Genomic DNA, 18,847 nt, shown 5'->3' with positions numbered 1-18,847 from the left:
TAAAATATTACTAGGTCTTTAAGAGTTTATTCGGAAAAATAACAGCTCTATAAATATTATTTTGTGGTGCCTGACTCTCTAGTTAATTACATTTACATGATTAGCTCAATCAGGTAATATTAATTACGGAGAAATTATTTTATAGAATAGCATGTCATATCACTTAATCCGGCATAACCAAAGACACGACACCAAGAAGTGACAAATAAGAGGGGAAAATGACATAGGCCCAGTAATTTCATGAGTATTGCCAGGATACACAATTAAATTTATCTTGAAATACCAAACCCATCTCAGGGGTACTCACGGCTGTGGTTGTTGGCTGGCCTGCGGTAGGTCCGGCTGGCTGCCGGCCTTGTGCCGGAGTCTGGCCAGGTTTAGCCTGCTGTTGTGCCGGCCCTGGTCCTGCTATGGGTCCTGGGCCTGCAGTGACTGTAGTGGCCTGAGGGCCCCCGGCTATGGTCTGGGAAGGCTGGCTCTGCTGTGGAGGCTGCTGCTGCTGGGTACGTTGCTGCTGCTGGGCCGGTTGGCCCCCGTCTGGGCCTTGGGATCCAGGTTGTCTGCCTGACAGGGGCTGTTGCTGCTGCCCGCCTGGACCCCCTGGGGCTGTTGCTGCTGCCCGCCTGGACCCCCCTGGGGCTGTTGCTGCTGCCCGCCTGGACCCCCCTGGGGCTGTTGCCCCAGACCCTGCTTGGCCCCTGCAGAAGGAACCGCTTCCTGTCTCCTGGAGGACGAGCCTGGCGGCTTCTGACCCCTGCCACTGGTGCCCTCGTGGTGGTGGCCGGAGGCCAGGTCACGAGAGGAGTAGTCTCCAGAGTCCCGGTCCCGGTAGCCATCCCGGGAGGAGCGTGGTTCCTCCCCTCCCCTCTTCTGGGTGGAGGAGGATCCACGGCCCTCAGAGCGGGCGGATTGGTCTTTGGGGTGTGTTCTGGAGGAGCGGCTGGACGTCCGAGGCTCCTCGCCCGAGTGGCGGGAAGAGGAATGCCTCCCCGAGCTGCCGCCGCTGCTGCCTTGGTGACCACGGTGGTCGCGGGATGATGAGGTGGACGAGGGGTGGCGAGGTTGGTTGTTGTACTCGTCCTGAGGCCACAGGTCCTGTTCTTCGGGAGGCTCATCATAGTCATGGTAGGTGTGCTTCACGTTGGCGCCGGTCTGTTGTCTACCAGTGGAGATGTGCCCTGCGCTCCCATGGTGTCTGGAGCGGTTGGAGCGAGCCTCCCTTGGCTTCTCAAACCAGTCCGTCTCCTCCTGACCCAGATGATAGGCTTTTTGAACAACAAAGATTATCATCAGTCAGTTTACTTTTGCTTTATGATGTGTAGAGAGGAAAAGGAGAGAGAGACATACAGTCTGAACTGAAGCCACGCAGACGAAAGACAAAAAGACGGGCCCAAAGTCTCAAAAACATGGAAAGTCTTTCAAAGTCAAACAAAAAACAGCAAACAACAAAATCACAAAAAAGACAAATGTTTCAGCAGGCAAAACGAAAAAAAGAAAACAGGCATATGTGGTTTCATGCATTGGGCACAACATTCACAGTCACAAAACAGAAGAAGCCATCATGCTACTCTGAAGAATCTTGGCATGCAGACTCTTTCCAGCAGACAGAAAGACAGAGGAGGTCAGGCAGTTAGTGGCATTCAGCACCAGTTACCTTCACTGTCCGACACAGCAGCGTGCTGATCGTCTACGAGATATGGGTCATCTGGTTTGTACACGTGGCTCCTGGGCAGGTCCTTCATGTGGTGGTCCTGGACATCCGGCAGGGAGTGGCTGGAGCCATACTGGTTCCTCACGTCATGGGGGTCCACTGGTACCCCTGTGCCACCTCGTCCGACCCCCACAGGCTTCCCCACGGGGCTGAGTGGGCTCTCCTCCTCTGAGTTATGGGTGCGCAGTCCGGGCCGTCCACCACCGCCTCTCTGAGACCGCTCCATGGCTTCCCTCTCGTAGGACTTGCTCCTGGAGGAGTCCCTGGAGGAGATCTTGTCCATGCCATAGCCAGTAGACCGGGACCTCCCCGAGCCGTACATCCGGTCCTCTTCTTCCAGGGCTTCCCGGCTTCCCGGGTGGCCACCATAGTACTTCCGCTGGTCGTAGCCGCTCTTCTTCACCCCGGACCGAGACACCACAGTGCAGCTGCCGCCGGTGGAGGTGGTCATGGTGTAAGAGGCCAGGTCGGACTCCACGTCCCGTGCCTCCTCGATGGGGGAGAACTTGGAGATCTTCTGCTCCATGCCCTGCTTTCTGTGCTTGCTGCGCTTACCGGAGGAGACAACTGCGGGAGCCAGGTTCTTGGATGGGTGTTTCTGGGTCCCCGGGCGTGTTGTGCTGGGGTGTTTATTATAGTCATCATAGTAATAAGAAGATCCCCCACCACCTATAGTGGTGCTGGTCCGGGGGTCGACAGAGCCCTGCTGGTGGTAGCCTGTGGGGCCTGCAGACATGTACGGGTCCACAGGCTCATTGCCATAGCCAGTTTGGTGCGCAGGGCCATTCTCACCATAGCGTCCTGCAACAGGATGTCCCAGAACATCAACAGACGAGCCTGTGTTCTCTTTGGTCAGCTCGCTGATGTCGTCGATCATGACATAGTTCCTGGGGATGTTCTGCTCCAGGTTTGCGGTGTAGAGGCCGTCTGCAGCGTAGGACGACGTGGAGCTATCCACACCGTGTGTCAGGCCTGGCTCCGGGGGGCGGTACTGCTCATAGGCATTGGGCATGGTGTTGGAGGCATAGACTGAGCCAAACCCGGTGTCTGGAGCTGATGTGGCCACCGACACAGCAGGGTTACTGATCACCTCGTAGTTGGTGGGCAACTTCTGTTCCAGGTCAGCCAAGGAGGTCTGATGAGGCCTCTGGTGGACCGTAAGGATCTCAGCCTGCGGCAGGAAGGACATGCCCTGGCCAGAATATGGGCTCTGGCCTGGGTAGGGGAGGTTCTGGCCCGGGATAGAGGGGTTGGGAGGCTGGAAACCCTGGTGGCCATGCTGCTGCATGCCCAGGTCTGTCGGGTAGGAAGTCTGGCCATAGCCCCCATGGGCTGGGTAGCTTGGCTGAGTCTGGTAGCCTGGGCCTTGGGGTGGGTGGGGCTGGAAGGTGCCTGGCTGGGGCTGGGAGGCTATAGAGTATTGAGGGGACTGGAAACCGATCTGTTGGTAAGCAGCGGTTGGCTGCTGTGTGGGCGTGGGCTGGCTCTGTGGGTACTGATAGGCCATGTAGGAGGAGGTGGGCGGGTACTGGGAGGCTGGGCCGAGGTCGTTGGGGAACTGGCTCAGCGGTGCCGTGCTGGGCCTCGCCAGCAGACCATTACCGTCGAACGTTCCCGTGGCTGCCACCATCCTCAAGTTATTGAGCTCGGTGTCTGACATGTAGTCGCGGGCGTCGCCCATGCAGCGCATGTAAGCCAGCTCCCTCCTCTCCCTCTCCTTCACCAGGGTCTCCTTGCGCTGATGGATGCCTAGTTCCAGGTACCGCAGCTTGGCGTCAATCTCCTTCTCCTCGTCCTCTAGCTCCTGCTGCTGCTTGCGGAGCTTGGTGGACTCTTGCTCCACGGCCTTCAGTTCGCTCAGCAGGCCGGCCTTGGTGACTCCCTGGGCAGGCCTGGGCAGCACCCTCTGGGGCTGCATCCCCGGGGAGCTGCTGTACATGTGGGACATGGCTGGGGTGACGATGGGGAGAGGGCTCTCCTCTGGAGGTGGGCTGGGTAGGGTCCTCTTCACCTTTCTCATCAGAGAGTTCTGCTGCTGCTGCAGGGTGGCCATCTGGAGAGAGAGGCGAGAAACACCATCAGGATAACACTCACTTAACATTGAACAGAATGCCTGCATGGAAATCAGACTAACTGCACTAAAGAAGATTCTAGTCCAGTCCCCTAATCTTCTCATTACACCTTGATTCCCCTATTCTAATCATTATACCTTGATTCCCCTATTCTTCTCATTACACCTTGATTCCCCTATTCTAATCATTAAACCTTGATACTTTGTCATTTCTATAGCTTAATTCAGAAAATGGCAATGTTATAGACACATTTAGCATCAATGAAGCCCTTTCCTGCAATAAAATGTTTGTCATAATTTCATAATTAAATTAACATTATTTTAAAAAACAGTTTTTGTTATATTTCAGTCTGCTGTGACATATATAAAGTGTAATTTTGGGATGTAAACTCAAAATTGAATACATATCTCTATATCTGACATGGTACAGATGTCTTCTTTAATTGAAGCCTATTACCATGTGTGAGGTGTATACTTTTGTTTCAGTAGATTTGTTTAAGACTACCAAGAAAACTCTGTGTGACCCTGATTTAGCTCACTGCAGTAAAATTAAGGTAAAATGTATAAATTATATGTTTAGATTTGTGTGGGTCCATTCAACAATACTTTCATCATAATTAATATGTTTGTTATTAAAATGTACTCTGCAAAAGATGAGTGCTACAACCATGAAGAATGATGTCTAAGTGAGAGAGAATGGGCAACTTGGGAGCAATTCTCAGCATAAATCATTCATATGAATCGTTTTTAGAGCATTAGACGATTCTAATCATAACATAGTCATACACGTTATCATAAAAAATATTTTAAAAAACATCCTTCATCCTGATCACTTATCTAGAAAACGTATGCCAACAACAAACTAAGAGTAATGATAAACATTCAAACATGGCTAGATTTCTTCTTTCTACTTACAGTTTAGGAGTTGTGTAGACCCATAGTGAATGTATTAAGTATCCGTGAGAACGTCATTTTATTCAAATGTTGATGTATGGCCAGCACAAATAAAACAATAAATATATGTAAAAATCCTCTTATGATTCCTATGTGTGCCTGTTCATCGGACAGCCCTCACACTGAGTACAGAAGGATCTGACTTTACTTTGAACAGCTGCTAACATGCCGGAAGTCAGCAGGGCTGTACCAGGATGCCTCCATGTCTCCCCCTGGCATTTCTAAGGGCTTTGCCAGATATAGCAGGGAAAGAATAAAGGAGAAAGAAAGTGTGTGTGTGCGTGTATGCGTGTGTGAGAGAGAGAGAGAGAGAGAAGAGACGGCGAGAAAAAGCAGACTGAAAAGGCAAAGAAGAAAAAAGAAAGAGATATCAGAGAAAGCTATGGAGTGAGAAAAAGAGAGGATGGTATAATGGAGTAGAGGGAAAGCTTGCCTAGTGCCTAGCATGGACAGCTGCTCTCCTGAGAACATTCTGTCGCGTCCTTCGATGCCAAACCCTGTGTGATGCATCTGTGCTCTCACACAAGACTATCTAGTCTATTCAGTATCACACTCTCTTCAGTACGTACTTTCTCTGCTCTCTACTGTATATAGCATAGTCATGAAAAAATGTCTCCTGTCTTGTTCTTTCCTTAATAACTTACACTAACTATTTATTTTCATATCAGGTCTCATTATGATTTAGTCTTTGTTAATGTGTAAGTTATTGAAGTGAAAGAGAAACAATAATAATGTAACTTATTACATACCTGACTGTTGGAGAGGGCCTGCTGATGGTAAGGGGAGAACCTGTTCTTGGCAGGGTCTTCTGAGGTGGGGCTGAGGGGTTTGGGGTCCGACATGGAGCGCTGCACACTCTTGATAGGTCTGGGGAGGCTCTGGTGACGCTGAGGAGACTCTGCAGTGAAAGCTTTCTGCTGGGGCGTGACGTGCGCCTTGTTGAGCTTCTCCTGGGAGGCGAAGGTGGTTTCCAGCATCCGATGGGGCGACAGCGGGGACACAGGGGAGTACAGCACCTGGGGAGACTTGGGAGGCTGGCGAGACGGGGACTCGTTCTGCTGCTGGCTTTGGTAGTTGATTTCCAGAGGGTCGGGTTTCCTCCTTTCGAACTTAGCCACCCCTTGGGGAGGAGGTGGGGTGGAGCCCACCATCTGCATAGAGGTGGAATATGGGCTGATGGTGGTGGGGACGCTGAGCTGAGGAGCCACCACCCCCTGAGACTGGGCCTCCGGTTCTGTCTGACAGGCCAAGCTCTCACCCGTATGGGTTCTCTCTGGGGCAGAGATGTAGTGAAGCAGCTCCACCTTATTTGTCTCAGCCGCAGTGATGTGGATTGCAGGTGAGATCCTGCCCAACTGGTCGGCCTCAGTCTGGCATGAGGAGTCGTTGGTGGTCTGAATGGCTATGCTGGAGGAGGACACTTTGGCGGTTCCATCGGATTTGACCTCGCCGCTAGAGTCTGAATGTTTGGATAAGCGTGATCTCCTGCGCCTAACCGGTTGCTCCCAAGCTGCCTGATCCTCGTCGTCTGTCTGGACGCTGCAGTCGGCGATCCGCCTGGTTCTCCTGCCCCTGCGGTTCATGTACCTGTCCTCACCCTCTTCATCGTCAGTCTGCACGCAGCTATCTGCAATCCTCCTCACCAGCTCCTCCTCCGATCCATCCCTAAGACGAGGCATAGAGTTTTGCTTCTTCATGATCCTGGACCCCAACTGATTCTCACTGTTTTTCAAGGACATCTCAGAAGCAGAGCTTGGTATGGGCCTTGGGGTCACCATTGCTTGGACCACCTGCCTTCCATGTGAGGTTGCCAGAACTGTACACTTTGGCCGTCCTGTTGAATCACCCTACCACTCTGGTCACAGATGATGAAACCTTGAGGAGTTCCTCCTCCGACTACTACCCCTTGTATGGCACCTTGAGTGGAAGTGGCTGCAGCAGATGCTGCTGCAGATGCAGCGGCTGCTGCTGCGGCCACGGCTGATGCCTCCACCACTGCAGTCTTCTGCCTCTTCTGCTCCTCCAACTGCTGCTGGAGCTGCTGCTGTAGCGACTGGATCTGGTCCAGTTGCATCCTCTGCTGGGATAGCTGTTCCCTCTGCATGACCAGCTGGGTCTCCCTCTCTGATTGTTGCTGATGCAGGACATGCTGTTTGATGGTCTGCAGCTCCTGAATCTCACGCTGCACCTGCATTTGTTCTTTCTCCCTGTGCCTCTGGAGCTCCATGCGGTCTCGCTCTAGTTCCTCATGCAGGCGCATCTGCCGAAGTTTCTCCAGCTCCACGCGCTCTCGCTCCATCTGCAGCATCTGCTCCTGTTGCTGTCTCAAACGCTCCTCTACCTTCTCCAGCTCTGGATCGACCGAAGTGGTGATGGTGGTGCTGGCTGCTGCAGTAGAAGCAATCTGGCGAATGGTCTGCAGATGGGGCTGCACTAGAGCCTGTGGAGCAGGCTGAGTTACAGGCTGGGACTGGGTTTGAGTCAGAAATGAAGCTCGAGTTTGAGTTGCTATTTGTTGTTGCATTTGAGATTGCATTTGTTGCTGTATTTGGGACTGTATTTGTTGCTGTATTTGGGACTGTATTTGTTGCTGCATTTGGACTTGCATTTGAGTTTGAGTATGGGGGTGTGTCGTAACATTCTGCGCTTGGATTTGAGTTTGGGGGGTCTGTTGGTTTGCAGGGACTACTGCAGACTGAATTGGCATTGCAGTAGTTTGTCCACCCATATGAGAAATTGGCTGGGCCAGTGGTAAGGTTGCAGCCGTGTGCACAGAGACGGCTGCAGAAGGCTTCCCAAGGTAGACAGGAGCTTCTTGGGTGGAGGTGCTCGTGGCAGGTACACTTCCAGGAACACCAGCCATTGTAGGGAACTGGTTGGGAGGAGGGTAACCATAATGTCCCTGTGTGGACAGAGGCATCTTTGGGGTCATATGAGGCAACCTGGTGAGGCTCGCCAGTGGTACAGCGGTCACGCCTGCAGGGTAAGGTCGGTATATTCCTTGTGGCATAGGTTGCAGAACAGAGGGGGGCTGGGTGGTTATTGGCAAGGTAGAGGCTATTGGGGTGTTGATGGTGGAATATGTCATACCGTCAGCTCCTCTCATTGCAGATGGATATAAGGCCCGTATGCTTGCTTGTCTGGCATTGATCAGATTGGTTAGGGCTTGGCCGTGTGCAGTGGGCCTCCCATCAGGGCCATAGAGTAGGTTGGCTCGGATTGATGCTAAGCTTTGCTGTAGGTTGAGCCTGGCTGCAGGCCCTGCTCCACTTCCAGAACCATACTGCATCATCTCAGGGTTGCTGTACCGTTGACCGAACTGGTCCATAGAGTTCAGAGCTGCACACATTCGGCTGATCTCCCTGGCAGTGGTGGCACTATACTGTGCCAGGTTGGCATCCGGTAAAACTGCCTGACCATAGCCATAGTCTTGGTTGATGTTGGACATGGAGCCGTACCTTCGCAGGGGCAAGGGAGGACCTGCAACATCTCCTTGACGACTTAAGTCTGTGTAGGATCCGTATTGTGCACCCATGCCAAGATATCCTCCTTCGTAGGCCTGATTCATGGTGCTCAGATCCACTGCCAGGTCCCAAGGGTCAGTCCTCTGATAGTACTGAAGACCTGTATTAGAAAGGTTGGTGTCAGACATGGAAGGTTGAAGCCTGCCTCCAAGGGGTATAGGGTATAGAGGGACTCCCTGCATCGGTTTACGCTCCTCTGGTGCTCCTTGCATGCTTCCTGCCTGGTAGCCATTATTACCAGGTGGTGGTTGTTGTTGTTGTGGCTGTTGTTGTGGCTGTTGTTGTTGTTTCTGCTGGCCTACACTGTAGTGTGGGGCAGGGGGTGGAAGAGTGACTTGGGAAGATTCAGTGGTAGAATTTTTCTGAGTTAAGTTACCTGCACAGCTACCAGCAAAGGGTAGCTTGTAAACAACGTCACAACAAGCCACTTGGTTCTCTGGTTTCTGTATCTGTCCACCAGTGAGATCCAGGACCTGGGGAGGAGGAGGCTCTTTGACCAGCTGAGTCACAGTGGTCATCTGAGACGCATTGCTATCTTCCAGTTGGACCATCATGACATGGGGCTTTCCCGTAGACAGGTTCATAACTGTGGGCTTGTTCTTCAACTCCAAGGCAAGCCCACTCTGACCATAGTCATGATGATTGTTAGAGGGAGGTAGAACTATAGACGCTGGCTGGGGCGGCATGGGAGATACTCTAGGAATCACACTGACCACAGGCTGGGCACTGCCACTGCTCGTCTGGCAAACCACCAGGTCTTTCTTCAGCAACAGCGGCTGGACCTGATTCGCTAGGTTATAGCGAGCAAAGGAAGACTGCTGGTGCTGCTGGAGCTGCTGCTCGAGGAGCTGTTGTTGCTGTAGGAGCTTCTGCTGCTGCATCTGGAGCTGATGCTGCTGGATGCCCAGATCCTCCAGACACGCATCAATCTTAGGAATGGACGGGTCAGTAATGGGTGGCTTAGTTTGTGTAAGACACATTGCTGATCCAACGCCTTGCCCCAGGTCCATACGGTTCTGCAGCGGATCTCCGTAAATCACTGGATGCCCCTTCGGCTGAGATATAAACATGGAGGCTGCCACGGTGACGCTGACTGTTGTTGGAGTGGATACCGAAACATGCGGCTGCTCTTGTGCATTCAGTTTCATGGCAGCATTCAGTGGCTGCACCGATTTGTGATGGTTGTGGGGTTTTTCAGCATCGAGGGAATACCTTCTTGTATCAGTTGCCAGAGATGTTAGATCCATGCCCTGGTCTGTCATGATGATTGGGGCAGCCTTCCTGGGTGCTCTCAGGTCCACTACTGATGCAGGTCTAGTCGGACGCATTTGCATTTGGCCCTGCTCTACGACCCTAGAGGTACCTGGGACATTGGAGATCCTACATAGGGAGATATTTTCCATTGATATTGACCCACGACTGTATGTGGTAGCTGTGGTTGTCATTGTCATGCTTATACCAATATTAACCCTCTCTGCATTTTGGGTCCTCTGTAAATCATGTTGAGGGGATTGTTGCGATAGATGCATTTGTGGGGACGTTGGAGAGCTTGTTGAAGGAATATATTGCTGATACATGGGTTGACGGATAGCCTGTGTTGGCGAGGACAGGGGAGAAGTGGAGGAGTTTACAGTCAGAGGCCTGGCAGGACTGGTGGTGGTCTTAGAGCCCAGCGATATCCCCATTACTGGTGAGTCGGAGGAGGACTGTTGTCTTGCAAGGCATGGTGATGCTGTTCTTCGAGGCATCTGGGCTCCATGTTGTTGCGGTGGTACTGGAGAGGTTGCGCCACCAGCGCCAGGCTGAAAATCTTGTGGGGACACCCCAGGCCCTGTAGGTCGTAGGGACAGGGAATGAGTGGGACTCTGTGAGGGAGAGGGGGAAGGGGAAACAGGAGGACTGGGGCCTTTGAAATAGGAGAAGAGGGAGGATGCGATGGAGGGCGCTCCAGAGTCAGGAGGAGGCACCCCCTGTGCTGGTCCCTGAGGACCTGGTCTTCCAGCCACTGGGGGGGATAACACCCCCTATTTTGGCAGTCTGCGTCCTCATCCGGTCTTGGGTTTCTTTCGATAGATGCTGTGTCACACTGATTCCTGGTGGGACCCCTTTTCCAGCCCCACGTGGGTCGTTTGGGGAAGGAAACAGGTGCAGAGATTTGTGTGGGGCTGGAGCCAGGGGTTAAAGGTGCTCCAGTGCCTAGATGTTGTTTGCTGCTAGGCTGAGGTGCTCCAGCCGGTTGCCTTTGCGGACTTCCTTGTTGTTGGCCTGGCCTTCCTGGCTGTCTCTGCTGCAGCATCTCTGCTTTCCTCATCATTTCTTCATACACCTCCTCTGCACTTTTCAGTGTCTTGTCCAACGGTGAAATGGCAGTATTTTTTTCAGTGGGGGAGTAGAGAGACATGAAGGTGGGTAGGTTGTGGTGGCTTCCTGACTTGTAGAGCTTGGAGCTCATCATTTCAAAGCTCTCTGCCTCTGAGTCCATGGAAGGGGAATACTCTGAGCAGGAGGATCTGTGGAGCTCCTCCATCTCCGCTGCCTGTCTCAACTCCTCTGTAGGGGAGGCATCCTCGATGGGCGAGAGGTTGCTGGGGGGAGTCTTGGATCTCTCTCTACGTCTCTGGGCCCTTAGCTCCTCTTTGTCCCTCTTGGTTTTCCTGGCTGTACTGCGGATCCTCTGCAGGTCCAGATCTCTCATCTTCTCCTGCTCTCTCAGAAGCTCCTCTTCTTCTCTCAGCTCATCTTCCTCGGATGAGTCCTCGATGGTGGGCAGGAGTGGGCCGTGGGAGCGGTGGCGAGCCTTCCTTTGCTGCTTGGCTTCCTCCAGTCTCTGCCTGCGGCTGGGGCTGCTGTCACTGTCATCCTCCATGGAGGACAAGGAGGTAGGGGACGTGCCAGATGTGTAACTGGGAGTTGTGGCAGGAAGGGTGGATGAATACTCCCCCCTCGACCGCTCCTCTGGTGATCCAGTCAGACTCTCCATCTCCAGCTCTGGCTCTCTGAGGTCATGCTCTGAGTTGTTCAGCTCAATGGTCTTAAACCGCCGCAGGCCTCCTTGGGAAGCCATCATACCTTCATCGTCTTCGTCATCTACCCCCTTGGTGTCCTCCTCAAAACTACTGGAATGGTGGGTGAGGCTGCGTCGTTTCTCCTTCCCCAAATCCTTTTTGTTTTTCGTTTTCTGGTAGCCGTACCCTGCCTCCTCCTCCATCTCGTCCTCGTCAGCGCTCATTTCCATGATCTTCCTCCTCATGAACTCCTCATCTGTCATTTCTTTATGGGACTTCTTCTGCCTGGGCGGTAAGGGGGACAGACCAGTCTCGCTGCTGTCCTCCACATAGTCGTGGCGCAGCTTGGAGCTGAGATTGTCCGACACCTCCCCGTCAGAGTTGTTCTCCCCGCCCTGGTCTGTAGCAGTCTTGGACCTGGACTCTAGCAGTGGCCGCATGGAGCTCTCTAACTTAGTGATCTCAGAGGGGCTGGAGAGGCTACGTTCACTCAGCTTTAACCCCGGATCCTCACGGATATGGCCTGTGATCTCGCCCACGGAGCCGGAGAACCCATCTGAGGAGTATCCCGTGTCACTGAGGCTCTGCGTGCTGGACTTGTTGGAATCCTAAAGGAAAGAGAGAAACAAGACAAGTCAGAGGCCAGTATTAAGCATCAGTCCTGTTGCTCCCTGACTGAAATCATTTCTGTGGCAAAAAGTCTATTACAGGCAACAGTGCACCCTTTCTTTCCTATCGTTTCACCTAACTCATCGGCAGAGTTACTTTTATGGGCATTTGTTTCACAGATGATAGGGGTTGGAATAAAAGCACTGGAGTTTATACAGGCTGTATTACTATTCTGGCAAGACATGAGAATAATTACATTGAAAATAATTCAGTCATCAAAGCACAGGCAAATACAGTTGAAGTCGGACGTTTACATACACTTAGGTTGGAGTCATTAAAACTTGTTTTTCAACAACTCCATACATTTCTTGTCAACAAACTATAGTTTTGGCAAGTCGGTTAGGACATCTACTTTGTGCATGACACAAGTCATTTTTCCAACAATTGTTTACAGACAGATTATTTCACTGTATCACAATTCCAGTGGGTTAGAAGTTTACATGCACTAAGTTGACTGGGCCTTTAAAGAGCTTGGAAAATTCCAGAAAATAATGTCATGGTTTTAGAAGCTTCTGATAGGCTAATTGACATCATTTGAGTCAATTGGAGGTGTACCTGTGGATGTATTTCAAGGCCTACCTTCAAACTCAGTGCCTTTTTGCTTGACATCATGGGAAAATCAATAGAAATCAGCCAAGACCTCATAAAACAAATTGTAGACCTACACAAGTCTGGTTCATCCTTGCGAGCAATTTTCAAACACCTGAAGGTACCACATTCATCTGTACAAACAATAGTACGCAAGTATAAACAACATGGGACCACACAGCGGTCATACCGCTCAGGAAGGAGACTCATTCTGTCTTCTAGAGATGAACGTACTTTGGTGCGGAAAGTGCAAATCAATCCCAGAACAACAGCAAAAGACATTGTGAAGATGCTGGAGGAAACAGGTACAAAAGTATCTATATCCACAGTAAAATGAGTCCTATATCGACATAACCTGAAAGGTCGCTCAGCAAGGAAGAAGTCACTGCTCCAAAACCACCATAAAAAAGCCAGACTACAGTTTGCAACTGCACATTTTTGGAGAAATGTCCTCTGGTCTGATGAAACAAAAATAGAACTGTTTGGCCATAATGACCATCGTAATGTTTGGAGGAAAAAGGGGGAGGCTTGGAAGCTGAAGAACACCATCCCAACCGTGAAGCACGGAGTGGCAGCATCATGTTATGGGGGTGCTTTGCTGCTGAAGGGACTGGTGCACGTCACAAAATAGATGGCAGCATGAGGCGGGAAAATTGTGTGGACATATTTAAGCAACATCTCAAAACATCAGTCAGGATGTTAATGCTTGGTCACAAATGGGTCTTCCAAATGGACAATGACCCCAAGCATACTTCCAAAGTTGTGGCTTAAGGACAACAAAGTCAAGGTATTAAAGTGGCCATCACAAAGCCCTGACCTCAATCCTATAGAAGATTTGTGGGCAGAACTGAAAAAGAGTGTGTGAGCAAGGATGTCTACAAACCTGACTTAGTTACACCAGCTCTGTCAGGAGGAATGGGCCAAATTCACCCAACTTATTGTGGGAAGCTTGTGGAAAGCTACCTGAAATGTTTGACCCAAGTTAAACAATTTAAAGGCAATGCTACCAAATACGAATTGAGTGTATGTAAACCTCTGACCTAATAGTAGAGTGATTTTATCCCAGCTTTTATCTCTTTCATCACACAGTGTAATGTGATGAAAGAAATAAAAGCTGAAAAAAAAAATCACTCTACTATTATTCTGACATTTCACATTCTTAAAATAAAAGTGGTGATCCTAACTGACCTAAGACAGGGAATTCTTACTAGGATTAAAAGTCAGGAATTTTTCAATGTATTTGGCTTATATAATAATAATAATAATAATATATGAGGCTTAGTTGTATGTAAACTTCTGACTTCAACTATATATAACAGATCATGTAAAATAACGTTATTAAAGCTCATGCAACTATAACAGATAATGTAATGAACGTTATTAAAGCACAGGCAACAATTACAGACAGTGAAATGCACACAAATATGACTACAAAAAGGTTAATAAGATAAAAAGTGAGAAAAACGACAAAACGAAAAACAACAAGAAAACGTCAAGAAAAAACATATTTTGGTTACATGTTCGTATAATTAAATGTACAATGAAATCTCTGCCATTGTTGAAGAATGATGAATGATGGTAAAAATAAACAAGCTGATCAAAATATAATGATTAAGTTAAAAAAAACTGCATTGCATGTTAGCTAATAACACTGATTAGTCATGATTACAATATCAGACAAGGATGACTATAATTTTTATTTTATTTTACCTTTATTTAACTAAGCAAGTCAGTTAAGAACAAATTCTTATTTTCAATGACGGCCTAGGAACAGTGGGTTTAACTGCCTGTTCAAGGGCAGAACGACAGATGTACCTTGTCAGCTCGGGGATATGAACTTGCAACCTTTCGATTACTAGTCCAATGCTCTAACCACTAGGCGGATCACACTGGTAATGCAGATCATACAGGCTTAACATTATGATTGAACTAATAAAAACATGAAGAAAAGATACCAAAGGTGATGCATGGTAAATGGCTGATGCTTGGGGATAGAGATGACAAGGAGAAGGGGGATGAGAATGATATAATGATCATAGTGATGATGACGGTGAGGTGACAGCAACGATGACGAGTATGACGATTACTAAAATTAGGTAAATTAAATGATGCTGAAGTTGAAAAGTTGCAGGGAGCTCACGTCATGGTGTTTTGACTTCTGTGAATCTTCAACGGGTTTCTTCTTTTCATCGTGTGATGTGGTGATGGCTTCAGGTGCTCCCTTCTTGGGCGAGGCTTTGGCTTCATTTTCCTTAGGAGCTTTGGGGACAACTTTAGTTTTATCCTGGCCCTGCTGCTGTTTACTGGCCTGCTTGTTGGGTTTAAGTTGAGTTGGTGCACTCTTAGTAGGAGAGGGTGCACCCTTAGTAGGGGTGGTTGCAAATTTAACAGGCGAGGGCTGGGCAGAACCCTTGCTCTGGGCAGTGAGTCCTGTCTGTTTTGCAGGGGAGGGTGTGCACTTGTTAGGAGTGTATGCTGTTTTAGCAGAGGACAGTGCACCCTTGGCTGGGGAGGGCTGGGCAGTACCCTTACTCTGGGCATTGGGTCCTATCTTTTTGGCAGGGGAGGGTGTGCCCTTAGCAGGGGTGGATGCTGTTTTAGTGGAGGAGGGTGCACCCTTAGCAGGGCAGTGTGCACTCTTACCTGGGAAGGGTTGTACCTTGGCAGGGGAGGGTTGGGCAGGCCCCTTGCTCTGTTTGGCAGGGGAGAAAGGAGGGCCACTTACTTGGGCACCCAGTGGTTTTTGTTGCTGTTGAGGATCAGTGGGCCATAGCCCTGCCTGCTGATTGGGCCCTCTCTGCTGAGGCTGTTGTTGATTGGCTGGAGCTGAGTGCCGTGGGGATCCCATTGGCTGAGGAACAGGAAGTGGAGCATCTCCCAGGGCCCCAGACAAAGCTCTCTGGGTCTGGCAGTTCAGGCAGAGCCATTCTTTATTCTGAAACACAGACAGAACAAAAAGAGGCCTTTAGAAAACGGCAAGGTACAGGATTGTATCAAAACAAACATTGTCGGTTGACTTCAAACTGAAGATTATTCTATAATGATCATTCAAAAAGGGACAATAACAATGTCAGTCAAAGAACATTTACAATCAAGAAACAATTAATAAAACATAGTCAGGAAGAAACATTCAACAAACAGCCCCACACATACCACAGTGACACATAATGTGGTAGAAGTGGGATGGTGGGAGCTGAGAAGAGGTGCCTTACTTGTCCAACACGGTGAGTCTGCTTGAGTAACATTAAGATAAGACAGGAATAGTACTACTGTTGTCTGCACTACTGCGGTCTGCACTACCCGCTGTCTGTACTACCACTGCGCTCACAGCAGCACTTCAAAATTAAGCATGTCCTCTTAGCTGAAGTAATATAAAAACAACTCTCCAATAAATCAGCTGTCTCAGAAGGTTTAAGCCACTAATTTACACCAACGCTACGTCCCAAATAGCACCCTATTCCCTATACAGTGCACTATATAGGGAATACAGTGCACTATACAGTGCATTATTGTGAAGAGGAAATGTCTAGGAGCAACAACAGCTCAGCCGTGAAGTGGTATGCCACACCAGCTCACAGAACGGGACTTCTGAGTGCTGAAGCATGTAGCGCCTAAAAATGGTCTGTCCTCAGTTGCAACACTCACTACCGAGTTCCAAACTGCCTCTGGAAGCAACGTCAGTTCCAAACTGCCTCTGGAAGCAACGTCAGTTCCAAACTGCCTCTGGAAGCAACAATAACTATTTGTTGGGAGCTTCATGAAATGGATTGGCCAAGCAGTCGCACACAAGCCTAAGATCACCATACGCAATGCCAAGCATTGGCTGGAGGGGTGTATAGCTTGCCGCCATTGGAATCTAGAGCAGTGGAAACGCTTTCTCTGGAGTGATGAATCACGCTTCACCATCTGGCAGTCCGATGGACGAATCTGGGTTTGTCGGATGCCAGGAAACGCTACCTGCCCCAATGCATGATGCCAACTGTAAATTTAGTGGAGGAGGAATAATGGTTTGGGCTGTGACCCTTAGTTCCAGTAAAGGGAAATCTTAACGCTATATCATATAATGACATTCTACATGATTCTGTGCTTCCAAATTTGTGGCAAGAGTTTGGGGAAGGCCCTTTCCTGTTTCAGCATGACTATCCCCCTGTCCACAAAGCAAGGTCCATACAGAAATGGTTTGTTGACTTCAGTGTGGAAGAACTTGAATGGCCTGCACAGAGCCCTGACCTCAACCCCATCGAACACCTTTGGGATGGATTAGAACGCAGACTGCAAGCCAGGCCTAATTGACCAACATCAGTCCCAGACCTAACTAATGCTCTTGTGGGTGAATGGACACAAGTACCAGCAAGCGATGTTCCAACATCTAGTGGAGAGCCTTCCCAGAAGAGTAGAGGTTGTTATAGCAGCAAAGGGGGGACAAACTCCATATTAATGCCCATGACTGCCTGCCTGTTATACCATGCTCAAGGGTTAGTAGTAAAGTAATCGGTGTATAAAGAGCTGCTCCCTCACGCCTTCCAAAGCATTAATAGTTCCATGGGTTACTACATGTACTGTATTATGTGGACTGGAATTACGCACATCGTTCAAACCATGATAAAGCAGAAGAGAACGTGCGATCACTAAACAGCACATGCGGCCTTCACTAGTATAGGTTAGCGAATTTGATTTTGAAATATAATAGGGCCTATTTGTATAATTAGTAGGCTAACGCACCTTCCATAATATTTCCCCTAATGTTATTAACCTACCTCATCTTTCTTGCTTCAGTCCTTCCTCGCTTTCAACAATTAAAATACGTTTCGTTATCCTCATCTTCATCATTCTAAATTCATCCTTGTATAATATAGGACTGGAATTAGATGCAGAAGGCTTTCACTTTTCTTCACGAAGATTGAATGATTATAGATCTAAATGAATAACTGTTATAGCCTACCGCCACGGCATGTTCACTCTTCTTTCAAACTACCCTGAGTTCTGTTGGCTGCTATATTTAACGATAAGCAACAACAACAAAAAGTTTGCGTCCCTCTTAGAATAGGCTATTGTTATAAGAAATGCAAACCATAATAATGTCCTGCAAGCTATTATAGTCAATATTTTCCTGCATGGGAATCCAAAGAGCTAAGGAGCATTAATAAGGAAGCCAGCAGAGCACCGTAATGAACACGTTGGAAGACATTGAACTGGTTTCAAGCGCAAGGCGAAGCAGGTGTTAATTTGTAAAGGACCACAGGAGGTAGCTGGGTCCAGGGGCAGGCAGGTCATGCTCAGAGGTTCCAAACAGGCAGGAAAAAGGCTAGTAACGTCGTTCGGGAAATCAGGTAATACGTTTGTTACGTACCCCAGTTTCTGTGTTGTGGTTTTGTTTGTATGTGTGTTTCGGGATGGCTTCGTGAAATTCCCACTGTGAGGGAGAGAGGGACCCAAGCACAGTGTGTCGGGCGAGCGGGCCTGTCTGCTGTGAGCTGCAGACTGTCGGCCGTGCTGATTGGTCGGCCCCACTGCTAATTGGAGCTGACTCCGCTCTTCCTAGCGGCGTACGTAACGTTTAACAGGAAATCCGATAGGCTAAAACGCAGGCAGTGACTAGGCAAAGGTGTCGTTTGTGAGGCAGGCAAAACGATCATACACGGGAGGCTTAGATCACAAGGGGGAAACCCGCGCTCCCAATAGACGTGTCACAAAACAAGCAATACTTCGCAAATAACTGAACTAGTGTGTGATAATGACATACGGGTGATTGTTCACACAATGTTATGTGTTTGAGAGCGTGAGCTGCGTTCAGGGGATCTATCTACGTGTTTGAGAGTGAGTTGGAAGCAGACGTTACAAGCACAGGTGATTGCGCAAGAGACTATACATTAGATGCTTATTATGCATAACCCATCAATTAGCTAAATATACGGCTAATACTGCATTAAATGTATGCCTATATACTTTACGTATCAATCTAGAAGAGTTTCTAGAAGAGTGCTCGCGCGTGTACTGATTCAAAGCAACAAATATTCGAGTGCTAGGCAGTGTAAAGTAGCCATTTCGGATATTTATACTTTTAATATTTACATTTGACTACTTTTACTTCACTACTGTACATTCCTTAAGAAAATATTGTGTTTTTTAATCCATACATTTGACACCCAAAAGTAGGCTACTTGTTACATTTTGAAAGCTTAGCAGGATCGGAAAATGGTCATTCACGCACTTATCAACAGAACATCCCTGGTCATCCTTAAGGCCTCTGATCTGGCAGACTCACTAAACACATGCTTTGTTTGTAAATTGTTTGAGTGTTGGCGTGTGCCCCTGGCTTTCAGTA

General features: G+C 49.0%; 1 protein-coding gene across 1 annotated transcript in view; it reads right to left on the bottom strand.

Moving 5' to 3' along the window:
- The window catches only part of LOC124027970 (protein bassoon-like), a 170,991-nt gene that overhangs the window by 10,960 nt on the left and 141,184 nt on the right, over positions 1-18,847 (bottom strand). The window contains 8 exon segments of the mRNA XM_046340159.1: positions 308-754; positions 757-1,265; positions 1,655-3,764; positions 5,486-6,516; positions 6,612-10,223; positions 10,225-10,394; positions 10,396-11,873; positions 14,663-15,457. Of these exon segments, the coding sequence (XP_046196115.1) occupies positions 308-754; positions 757-1,265; positions 1,655-3,764; positions 5,486-6,516; positions 6,612-10,223; positions 10,225-10,394; positions 10,396-11,873; positions 14,663-15,457 (10,152 nt within the window).

Source organism: Oncorhynchus gorbuscha, linkage group LG03, assembly GCF_021184085.1.
Source record: "Oncorhynchus gorbuscha isolate QuinsamMale2020 ecotype Even-year linkage group LG03, OgorEven_v1.0, whole genome shotgun sequence".
NCBI classification, from domain to species: domain Eukaryota; kingdom Metazoa; phylum Chordata; class Actinopteri; order Salmoniformes; family Salmonidae; genus Oncorhynchus; species Oncorhynchus gorbuscha.
This window is presented reverse-complemented; position numbering and strand designations above follow the sequence as displayed.